We start from the raw sequence: 13303 nt of genomic DNA on the forward strand, positions 1-13303 counted from the left end.
ATGTTGTACTAATCCGAATCAATCTGCATGTCACGAGACCTAATAATGCACATATGTATTACACCTGAATGCGCTCACTCAGATCCTCAATAAAGGAACTATCCCGTATAATATACACCTGTTATACATCAAAGAAGTACTGAATATGACCTCCAACAACAGTCTCTTTCGATTGTGTAACACACCGATTATGTTATTACTTAGAAAATATACCATGTTGGACACGAGGTTACATACAATTATACAATAGAAGAATGCTGACATACTGTACAATTCCAAAGTTATCGTCAGTAATCAGCACGTGATGATTCTGGCTCGTTTTCATTGGTTAAGGCAGAAATAGGGGAATGGTTCGTTATTATAAAAAGGGTGTAGTAGAGAGCATGCTTGTGAGTTACCTTCATCATCAAGCAAGATGTTTGACCAACTACCCACAGCCAGCCTCTGTTTCACTGCCGTAACCGCTCTACTTCTGATAGGAGCATCACGTAAGTACTCCGCAGAAACTAAATATATTGCATTTTATCTTAGATGGCGCTTTGCAGTTCATGAATAACAAATCTCGTCCACGAGTGTTTTATACTTTTTTAAAAACTTTTCCGACAATTTGCAAGATTAGGTTAACTCTTTTTGATTTAACGAAACATCTACAATAGCAATTTTTGTGTTTGCAAGACATGTTCTTTCGGTAAATTTGGTTAAAACCAGGCACTGAATGGCTTGTTCCGCCTCATTAAGAAGAGAAACTTTTCCTCGAAAGTATTCATGAAAATGAAGATTTTTTTGTGTGTGTTGAACTGAAGTGTTTTAGCTTTGAGTCGGTAAACTATTTCCTATCATGATGTATCTACGATTTAACAGTGTGCCTACAATAATGTATAAAGGCTTTACTATCGCAGGAACGTTAAAATAAAGTTTTGATGAATACATGGAGGATATTTAGTGGATACCCGTTGAATATCATAAATGTATGTAATAAGATTGTAGTGGGAGTACATGTCATATGGTTGATATAGTTTGTGTTTAATCTCTACACTATTTGAAAATCATGTAATGCAAGAACAATGGGAAAGATATAAGCATAAGTTTTTTAAACATGCATCAAATGAATAATAGGAGTGTCACAAATGACGGAATAACAAACACTAACATACCAGGATTAACTTGGTGTGTTTATGTTAAGGAGCCATAACGCTCATACACAAAAACGGAGCGGTTTCTGATGAGAGTACCTTCCGGTTGTTTGAGTTATAGCTCACTAACATAACAGACATATTCAAATTATTCCTTATAAACTTATATACTGCACACACTCCTTATGAAATCTATTTTTACCGATGGACTATTTTCTCTTAGAAATGAAGAAGTTGTATCAGCCAATCAAAGCCAACGTAACAAATGGCGACTTCATTTTTACATTATGGGCTATTAATATGATATCTTAACCAGCCATAATGCTTGTTAGTGACATTGCTTGATAAACGATTAAAAGATTAAATGGAAAGCAAATAGCAGAAGCTATTAAAAAAATTATATCTGTTTAAATGTTAAAGTCATCAAAAAGAAAATAATATGCGTTTACTTTTGTTTTCTAATTATACTTTTTTACGGTGACTCGTTAGATTGTCCTAATGATATAGCTATCTGATATTGCGTATTGGATTCTATTTGTATAGGGGGAACGTACATTCAACCCCCAACACTGCATTGTTGTGAAAATTCAACTCCTATCAACGGACGATGTGTGTGTAAGCCTAACTACCACGGAGACAGTACTCACAAATGTGTCGGTAAGTATAGAATGGTAACAGTACAACATACTGATAGCTTACATTAACATGACGGTATAACGAACATTTACCTGATAACTAACATCAACATGACAGTATAAAGAACAACTAACATCAACATGACATTATAACGAACAACTAACATTAACATGACAGTATAACGAACATTTAACTGATAACTTACATTAACATGACAGTATAACGAACATTTTACTGATAACTAACATTAACATGACAGTATAACGAACATTTTACTGATAATCAACATCAACATGACAGTATAACTACATTTTAACTAATAATTAACATTAGCATGGCAGATTAATCACATTTAACTAATAACTAACATTAACATGACAGTATAACGAACATTTAACCGATAACTAACATTAATATGACAGTATAACGAACATTTAACTGATAAAGAAAATTAACATGACAGTATAACGAACATTTAACTGATAACTAACATTAACATGACAGTATAACGAACATTAAACTGACAACTAACATTAACATGACAGTATAATGAACATTTAACCGATAACTAACATTAATATGACAGTATAACGAACATTTAACTGATAAAGAAAATTAACATGACAGTATAACGAACATTTTACTGACAACTAACATTAACATGACCGTATAACGAACATTTAATTGATAACTAACATTAACATGACAGTATAACGAACATTTAACCGATAACTAACATTAACATGACAATATAACTACATTTTAACTTATAACTAACATTAACATCACAGTATAACTACATTTTAACCAATAACTAACATTAACATGACAATATAACTACATTTTAACTTATACCTAACATTAACATGACAGTTTAGTTACATTTTAACTAATAAGTAACATTAGCATGACTGTAAAAACATTTTATAAATAATGGAAGTTTTAATATTGCTGTTCGATTAGTTTTGTTAAAAATTAACATTTTAGTTTATCTTTTAACATGTTGTAGTTGGATCCTTTCCACATTATTTACAGATTAGTTAGGCACACGTGTAAATGGTTATTTTTAGAAAGTGTCAAATAAATGTGCTGCAATGTGATTCATATACTGTGTTTCTTTCAGAACCATGCTGGGGAAAGTGTGACGATAACGAAGATTGCGATGTTTTCAAATTCATATGCTCGTGCAAACCAAGATATGTCAAAATAAACAACAAGTGTCAATGTAAGTAGGTCAGCTATACATGTTTTTTTTAAATTTTGTTTGGGTTAAAATGTACTATATTTCAGAATAGTTGGCATTTTACCAAAACGAATTGAGAACGTGTTCACTATGCATGTATATACTGTAAATGCTTGATTGTTTTAATGGGAGTCTATCTACTGCATCCCATTATCTCTAGGCCGCTAGGTGGCGCTGCTCCGAAAACATCATGCGGGTAGTTAATATTGTATAACATTGTATGTAAACAAGCAGAACACTTAGGACCACGACATGAATGATTGTATTCTTTGTACTTGTATTATTGATGCGCCTATGAGCCGTAAGGCTCTCGGCAAAATAAAGAATCTGAATCTGACATGTACATAATGAATACATAGATATTTATATATACATAGTTGATACTTTGTCCATATTCCCCTTCTAGAGAATGGCAGATACCATTGCCACTAGTACTTGTCAGTAAAGAGGCTGTATTTGTTAAATTATTCAAACCACCACTGAATTATCATTAGCTATACTATTTAGTGACGCGCGATATTTTATTGTTAGTAATGTTATTATCTCCCCAAATGTTACTATGTATTACGTCATGATGTCGTAACTAAGATATTAAAGACAATCGCCTCAAGATGGCCGCTGTATGAGGCCTGGAAACGTTAGCGAAATTCAAATATTTTTACTGTGTTGATTTTTTTATTCAAATATTTGACCGATACACAAGGCAATTTAAGGTTTAAATATATATATATATTTACTGTAACTTTTCTAATTTTCGCTATTTTCTGGGGAAAGTGAAAAATAGATGAAATATATATTTTGAATATATTGAACGATTTTGAAAAAAGGCGACAAAACACATCTTTACCTTCACAATTGGTAAAACTACAAAGCATCTAATTAGACATCATTTCATTATAGTACCGTGTGGAGGCGATTGTATATCCAATGCCAGGTGTAATAGAGGAACCAACAAGTGTGAGTGTATCCCGCCATTTATCGGAAATGCTGACGTGAGGTGTTATAGTAAGTAACTATTGTTTGTCTATCGAAAGTTAAAAGGACGGATTAATTATAAACAGTCAAAAACATATTAACAAAAACATATTTCTAGATCAGAATCGATAAAACGATAACAGAAATTACACAAAAGATAAATTAATATAAGTATGATGACACATGGTAACGTCCACAGGGAATAGGACCAGACGTTTCTGCAGGATAAACATCAGCTTAATTTATTGACGACACCGTCCATGTAAATCTTGATCAAATATCATTTTGGAAAATGAGCACCAGTGGATGTCAATCACACTTGAAAACTAAGTTTTCTTTTTCACTGACTTATACAATCTTATTACATCGACGTCAATATCTTTAACATATCCGTATAATCTAAGAGGAAAGCAAATTCATTGATTAATAACGTCGACGTCTATATATGATTTATTGAGATGATTATTTTATTAATGGCTACATACTTGTCTGGTTATTATCCAGATATTAACTTGCAACAACTGGGGTTTGGAATAGGCATTTCCGCGAAAAAAATATAATTTAAGAAATTACAAATAACACACGTAATATCACTTTGAAATATAAAACAAGGAATAGATACCGATTAATGAAAACTGTGCCGTATCCGTCGTAAGACTAGTCAGACATTGAATGTGTGGAACTCCAGACGTTATGAGTCTCAATCATGGTTACAAGACGGAAACGGGGAAGCAGTTCGATTTTCTGCTTATATTGGCATGTTGTTTCGGCTTAGACATCATCGGTCATTTGTTCCTGTTGCTTGATGAAGGGAATAAATGTTCGCTATTCTTAGTTTCCAAATGATGTTTGTGTTTTAAACTAACTTATAGAATATATCAAAATGAACATTGTTTAATTTGGTCTTTTTTTCATTTTAGAGCCAAGTACGTTCCAATTACTACGGCCACAATATATCGTTGACGAGGATGATGGATTTGTAAAGATACAGGTCAACAGAATCGCGGGAATTTTTGGAGCCTATGACGTAATTTGGAAAGCAACGGACATCACAGCAACAGTTAGCAAGGATTACAAAGAAAACAGCGGCACTGTTAAATTCGCAAACCTCCAGACCACTGCCTTCATATCTATCCAAATCTTCGATGATCCGGTAAATTATTTTTGTCTTTTTGTTTAAAAATGGTACACTTTAAACAAGAGGACCAGAGGGCATGTATCGCCCACCTGGACAATTTTGAAAACAAATTTAAAAATTATATTCATGTTCAATTTGTTAATAGCTTTATTTGTAGATGTCTAACAATGTTATATATGGAAATGGAGTTAAGATCCCAACTGATTCAAAGATACAACCCAGAAATGAAGTCAAACATTAATATGAACGTGTTTTAAGAAGCTAAGTCACTTAGGGTGTGGAAAAACCTCAGGGCTTTTACAACGTGGTAGTGTTTATCTTTTGATGCCTAGCAATTTCAAATATAGTTAGTTGGTGGGGTTCTCAACGATTTCAAAAATCCAAGAAATCGTTCCTAGCAATTTAGCCAAATTGCTCCTTTTTGCCCAGCCCCTTATATCCCCAGAGGGCCAGCCTATCATTTATATAGATTTTAATCCCAGGAACCTAGGGATGTTACCACTGAAATAGAAATGTCATGAATTGCTTAGTTCCAGAGAAGAAGTCGTTAATATCAATGTAGCCAAATGGACCTCTTTTTGTCCAGCCCCTCAAGCCCATTGGAGGTCAGCCCCATCATTTGTATAAATTTGAATCCCAGCCACCTTGGGATGTTACCGCTGAAAATATAGATGTCATACATTACTTAGTTCCAGAGAAGAAGTCGTTAATATCAATATTGCCTAATTGAACCCTTTTTGCCCTGTTCCTCGGACGCTTGGGGGTGAGCCCTATCATTTGTATAAATTTGAATCTCGGCCAAATAAGGATGCTTCCTACCAAATTTGGTTAAATTCGTATCAATGGTTAAGAAGAAGAAGTGAATTGTCGACGGACGGACGAAGAATGCCGGACGCTACGGTATGGCATAAGCTCACATTCGGACCAGGTGAACTAATAATACCATGACTATAGCATTTAATCCTAGCCCAATGTGAAGTTGTACATACACAATGTAACCTGGGTATCGTATGTCTAAATACAGATCGATGAACCCGACGAGACGTTCAAGGTCAAGCTAACAGAAGTCACTAACGATGGAAAACTAGGAAACATCATCGAGACAGTTGTCACCATACGTGATAATGATTGTAAGGTTTTTCCACAAATTTTCTGTGAACTATTTCAGACTTTTCTTTAACATAATGACCATTCTCTGACATGTAATACATTCAAATAACTACTAGCTTGTCACTATTAATAGCTGATGTCATAGTTTTGCTTTTGTAGTTCTAATAATAATAAATAAAAAAAAATGAGTAAATCTACTATGAATATGACCAGAGATCTATGCAGTATACTCAGTTTACCTTTATGTATTATTCCAGTGCCATGCCAAGGATTATGTAAACGAAACTCTTACTGTAACAAAGCCACACAGAAATGTCTCTGTAATAGAGGATTCGTTCTTTTCAATGGGAAATGTGAAAGTGAGTATTCATGTCAATAAAGCAGTCAGGTTAACGTTTAATGATTCCAATCCCATTCCTGATAGAATAAGGTCTGATCATCGCCAAACTGGTTGGAACTAAATGTTTATAAACAGTTGTTAGTACCTAGTATCAATGGCGAAGTGTCCTAGAGATAATAGATACAGATTCATCAGACGATATCAAGAACATTAATATAAACACAATCACGAAACTCTTCGTTTTCGATAACACGAGTATATTGACCGAAAACATCAGATGTGATAGAACATATCAAGAGTATTTTGGCCTGACACATAAGACACATCAGGATTATTGATTCCCCTCCAATATCATTATACGATATCCGTTTAATATCTGCTGTTCCCGTTATTTAACTCTTCCCCAGTATTATCATATACGATATCCGTTCAATATGTGCTGTTCCCGTTATTGTCCTCTTCCCCAGTATTATTATAAGATATCTGTTAAAATCCGCGCTGGTTCCGTTAATTTCCTTTCTCCAGTTTTATAATACGATATCTGTTAGATTTGCGCTGTTCCTGTTATTGTGCTTGCCTAGTATTATTTAACAATATCTGTTAGATCTGCGCTGTTCCCGTTATTGTGCTTCCCCCAGGTTTATGATACAATATCTGTTAAATATTCCATGTTCCCTCTGTCGTCTTTCCAACATTAATCTCCAAGTTTAATCGTTTTGTCTATTTCATTTAGAACCATGCTTCGGAAAATGCTGTGTGAACGCCCTCTGCAACGTGAAGCAATTTAAATGCTACTGTAAACCAGGTTTCTATGGTAACCCATTGATAGCATGCGATAGTAAGTTATATTTCACATATTATGGATAAAGTCCAGCCCTCTAGATATATGTAGACGGATGATTACGTAACGTAACCGTATATATATACATTATCAGTAATGTAAACAATCGACGTATTTGCATTTTATACAACATATCAGTAATAGAGTAAGTCAAATGTATTTTTTCTTCAAAATTCATTTTAAGATGAGTGATAATTCCATGTAATATTGGTTTCAGACTTTAAAAAGTTCTAAACCCTTCAAATTTTCTTTTTCGTACAGGACCAAGCGAATTCGCGCTTGAACAATCAAGTTTTTCTGTGAAAGAGGGTGATGGTACTGTTGAAATCAAAGTACTGAGGACAGTATCTAGTCAAGGTGCGGTCAAGGTCACCTGGGTAGCTAAGGACGGCAGTGCTAAACATGGAACCGACTTCGTTAACCACGGAGGAGATCTCTTCTTTGCAAATGGCGAGAAAGAAAAAGTCATTACAATACACATTTCTAACGATCAGGTAAAACGTATTATGCATTTGCTCAGATTATGGCATCAATAGCAACAGAAAGGGAAGTAATTATGTTACTAACAATAAGGTATCACGTCACCAAATAATAGTATATGAATATTTTGTTAATACTAAAACAATTTTATAGACATAATTATCCTCGTTTACTTATCATTACGTCATGATACCGTTACTCTGATACTAAAAGCAATCCCCTGATGATAGTCATTTGATGAAGGACTGAAAAGTTAACGAAATACATGTATACCTACTGTGTACGCTGAATATCGCATCAATCTCCCATGAAATGAAAACCTATTTAATACTATTCATATCTAATATCAATGTATTTTCCATTTTAACAGAGCTCAAATTTTATAATACACAGCTAGAAATGTCTTTTTACTGTTTAACAGTTGTATGAGAAGACCGAAACATTCTCTGTCGAACTGACCAGCGTCAAAAACCCAAACAAACTTGTGAATCCCAAAGTTGCTGTGGTTACGATCGAGGATGATGATAGTACGTATTTTATTACTGTATCAGTTTTGTTTTTGTTTTGTTTTTTTTTGTTTTTTGTTGTTTTTGTTTTTTTGTTATAATACGGATTTTGTGTAACCATTACCATGAAGATACACATGTAATATAATCTGAGTAGGGGGCATAAAAGAAGCATCCTCAGTTTATGTATATCTCATTAATATCGGCATTTAAGTTTAACTTTTATTAAAGTTAATGATATCGTCTGCTGTTATATCAAATGATTTAATATTGTTGTATCTACTACTATAGAGCCATGTCACGGACTATGCGTAAGCAGTGCAAGGTGTGACACAACAAAACACGTCTGTGTTTGTAATGATGGGCTCCTGGGAAACCCGTATAAGGAATGTCATCGTAAGTATATCATGTTAAGCAATAACTGAAAAAAAAAAATTATTTCAGGTAGGAAATATTTGTTTGATTCCTCCTTTGAAGATCATTGGTTTTAAAAATAAGTGGATTTATATATAAAGTTAATATCAATATTACTTTAAGATGTTTATATAACAATATTATGACGAGAAAAGCGATATCATTTGTTCAACTGAAACAAATTATTAGTTTTGTATTGTATTACTGTATTTCTAATACCCATACGATATGGGAATATTTTTATCTATAAATACTGTAAGAAGATATTCAATATGATCATAAAGTAATGTATACCTGGATTGAATATTGTCTTTATAACCTATACTCCAAACTACAGGTCCATGTTACGGAAAGTGCTTGCCCAATGCTCGCTGTGATGAATCCGTGAACGCGTGCAAATGTAACAGGGGACTCGTTGGAGACGGAGTAAAGAAATGCGCACGTAAGTATATGTTAATTTAAACTTACGAGAGATATCCATTTGAAATGATTAAAAAACAACTTAAAACACATAAGTGTGTGATCGAATTAAAGATACCAGTCAGGCCAGGTCTTGTTTCAATAACGAACTGTTATAAACAGGTAAATTATATACTGTTTGCATGAGAACAAAATGTCTTCAGAAAAGGAGTCACTTTCCTCTGATCATGAGAACAAAATGAGGTCAGAGAAGGTTTCACATTCCTCTGATCATTAGAACAAAATGACGTCAGAGAAGGAGTCACTTTCCTCTGATCTTTACGTTCGATAACAAATGATAAAATGGGATTCTATAATAAAATTGTATTTCCTTAAAGAAGTAAGCTTTCAGGTTATACCACGTTCCGGATCGAAAACTGTAGCTATATAAGGAAACTGTAACTCTGTAAGAAAACTGTTACTCTAAAAGAAAACTGTAACTCTATAAGAAAGCTGTAACTTTATAAGAAAACTGTAACTCTAAAAGAAAACTGTAACTATATAAGGAAACTATAACTCTAAAAGAAAACTGTAACTCTGTCAGAAAGCTGTAACTTTATAAGAAAACTTTAACTCTAAAAGAAAACTGTAACTCTGTAAGAAAACTGTAACTCTGTAAGAAAACTGTAACTCTGTAAGAAAGCTGTAACTTTATAAGAAAACTGTAACTCTAAAAGAAAACTGTAACTCTATAAGAAAACTTTAACTCTAAAAGAAAACTGTAACTCTGTAAGAAAACTGTAACTCTGTAAGAAAACTGTAACTCTATAAGAAAACTGTAACTCTGTAAGAAAGCTGTAACTTTATAAGAAAACTGTAACTCTAAAAGAAAACTGTAACTCTATAAGAAAACTGTAACTCTGTAAGAAAACTGTAACTCTATAAGAAAACTGTAACTCTATAAGAATACTGTAACTCTAAAAGAAAACTGGAACACTATAAGAAATCTGTAACTTTATAAGAAAACTATAACTCTATAAGAAACTGTAACTCTAAAAGAAAACAGGAACTCTGTAAGAAAACTGTAACTCTATAAGAAACTGTAACTCTGTAAGAAAACTGGAACTCTGTAAGAAAACTATAACTCTGTAAGAAAACTGTAACTCTATAAGAAAGCTGTAACTCTAAAAGAAAACTGTAACTCTAAAGAAAACTGTAACTCTGTAAGAAAACTGTAACTCTGTAAGAAAGCTGTACCTCTATAAGAAAACTGTAACTCTAAAAGAAAACTGTAACTCTAAAAGAAAACTGTAACTCTATAAGAAAACTGTAACTCTATAAGAAAACTGTAACTCTGTAAGAAAACTGTAACTCTATAAGAAAACTGTAACTCTATAAGAAAACTGTAACTCTGTAAGAAAACTGTAACTCTATAAGAAAGCTGTAACACTATAAGAAAGCTGTAACACTATAAGAAAACTGTAACTCTATAAGAAAACTGTAACTCTGTAAGAAAGCTGTAACTTTATAAGAAAACTGTAACTCTATAAGAAACTGTAGCTCTAAAAGAAAACTGTAACTGTAAGAAAACTGGAACTCTATAAGAAAACTGTAACTCTGTAAGAAAGCTGTAACTTTATAAGAAAGCTGTAACTCTAAAAGAAAACTGTAACTTTATAAGAAAACTGTAACTCTAAAAGAAAACTGTAACTATATAAGGAAACTATAACTCTAAAAGAAAACTGTAACTCTGCAAGGAAACTGTATCTCTATAAGAAAACTGTAACTCTGTAAGGAAACTGTATCTCTATAAGAAAACTGTAACTCTGTAAGAAAACTGTAACTCTAAAAGAAAACTGGAACTCTGTAAGAAAACTATAACTCTGTTAGAAAACTGTAACTCTATAAGAAAGCTGTAACTTTATAAGAAAACTGTAACTCTATAAGAAAACTGTAACTCTATAAGAAAACTGTAACTCTGTAAGAAAGCTGTAACTTTATAAGAAAACTGTAACTCTATAAGAAACTGTAGCTCTAAAAGAAAACTGTAACTGTAAGAAAACTGTAACACTGTAAGAAAACTGTAGCTCTAAAAGACAAGAGGCCAAAAGGGCCTTAACGGTCACCTGAGATTTGAAATATTACAGTTAATTTAATTGACCCTTTTTGGCCCCACCCATCAGTCCTTGGGGTCAGTCAGGGCCAATATGTGCATATCATTAAGCTGTCATCCCATGCTGATAATTTTAAGAAAGTTAGAATGAACTCCAATAGAAATAAAACAAATAATAGTCAAAAATGTGATTTCCCTATATAAACTATTGTAAAGTTTACCCCCTCCCCCCAGGGGCAAACATGAGACCCCAGGGTCATGAAATTCACAATTTTGGTAAAGCACCATAAGACCCTTCTATCTATGGAGAGTTTTTGATTCTACCAAATATGAGAGTAGAGAAGAAGATTTTTGAAATTTCAGTCAATTTGACCCTTTTTAGCCCCGCCCATCAGCCCCTGGGGGTCAGTCAGGGCCAATTTATGCAAAACATCAAACAGTTCTCCCATGCTGATAATGTTGACCAGATAAGAATGAGTTCCAATTCAAATCCAACAAATAATAGTCAAAAATGTGATTTCCCTATATAAACTATTGTAAAGTTTACCCCCTCCCCAGGGGCAAACATGAGACCCCAGGGTCATGAAATTCACAATTTTGGTAAAGCACCATAAGACCCTTCCATCTATGGAGAGTTTTTGATTCTACCAAATATGAGAGTAGAGAAGAAGATTTTTGAACTTTCAGTCAATTTGACCCTTTTTAGCCCCGCCCATCAGCCCCTGGGGGTCAGTCAGGGCCAACATATCCATACCATCAAACTGTTATCCCATGCTGATAGTGTTATCCAGGTAAGAATGAATTCCAATACAAATCCAACAAATAATAGTCAAAAATGTCATTTCCCTATATAAACTATACTAAAGTTTACCCCCTCCCCAGGGGCAAATGCGAGACCCCAGGGTCATGAAATTCACAATTTTGGTAAAGCACCACAAGACCCTTCCATCTATGAAGAGTGTTTGACTCGTCCATATCTGAGAGTAGAGAAGAAGATTTTTGAAGTTTTAGTCAATTTGACCCATTTTGGCCCCACCCCTCAGGCCCCTGGGGGGTGGGGACCATATAATTCACAATTTTGGTTGACCTTCAGCCATAGTAACTTTCTGCCAAATTTCATTGAATTTGGTTAAGAGGTTTTGGAGAAGAAGTCGAAAATGTAAATAGTTTACGGACGCACGCCGCACGACGCACGAGGGACGACGACGGACAAAAGGCGATTAGAATAGGTCACTTGAGACTTCGTCTCAGGTGACCTAAAAATCTGAATTGTGATGAATTGCGACGCTAATACTATCGTACTATGTCCATGTCCATGTAAGGTTCAAGGTGAAATTGGCAGTATTTTTCATACATTGTTTCACAAGATTATCTACTGTTCTTTCACAGCTCCATGCGACGGTCGTTGTAAGAGTATCCCACACTCTCAATGTAACCTGAAAACCAACAGGTGTGTTTGTGACGACACCTACCACGGCGACCCGTATACTACCGGCTGCAAGTGTGGCACCAGTCATTACTAACGCTGAGATGTCTGTTTTTGGAAATTAATAAATTATTACAGACAACATGACTTTGCTCTTCTGAGATTATTATTTCAATACAATATGGCTATATACATGGGGCCTGTTCGTTTATGCGGACAAACCGGTTCGTCACTTTTTAAATGAAATATTTCAAACAAGAAGAGGCCTTGAAGTCTTTGTAAGGCTCGTCTGAAAACAATATCAAATACGAACAACACCGGTACAAGTGGACCGCAAAAACGAAAACGGCCATGTGTAATCGGAAGACTTACCCAAATGTTCAATTTCAAAGTACAACTGTTACAGCTCAATATACTAAGTAGAAAAAATCCTCTCGCGTGAATGTCACACGAGAACAGCATGATAATACTCTACATGATGACAAAGTGTCGAGGCCATTTTTTTTTTTTTTTTTTGCTTTCTGGAAACTCTCTCGGACACATCTTATT

The 13303-nt window shown here is 34.1% G+C and overlaps 1 protein-coding gene across 1 annotated transcript; it reads left to right on the forward strand.

Annotated features, from left to right (window-relative positions):
• The first annotated feature begins 415 nt into the window (after window positions 1–415).
• Window positions 416–12902, forward strand: LOC117344170 (sodium/calcium exchanger 3-like). Its single transcript, XM_033906825.1, has 10 exons — window positions 416–488; window positions 4908–5140; window positions 6150–6255; window positions 6493–6594; window positions 7309–7413; window positions 7678–7910; window positions 8318–8423; window positions 8694–8798; window positions 9154–9258; window positions 12718–12902. The coding sequence occupies exons 1-10, from the start codon at window positions 416–418 to the stop codon at window positions 12849–12851; spliced, it is 1302 nt and encodes a 433-aa protein (XP_033762716.1). The 3' UTR covers window positions 12852–12902.
• Window positions 12903–13303: the final 401 nt, after the last annotated feature.

The sequence above is a fragment of the Pecten maximus genome, chromosome 15 (genome assembly GCF_902652985.1).
Source record: "Pecten maximus chromosome 15, xPecMax1.1, whole genome shotgun sequence".
Lineage (NCBI taxonomy): Eukaryota > Metazoa > Mollusca > Bivalvia > Pectinida > Pectinidae > Pecten > Pecten maximus.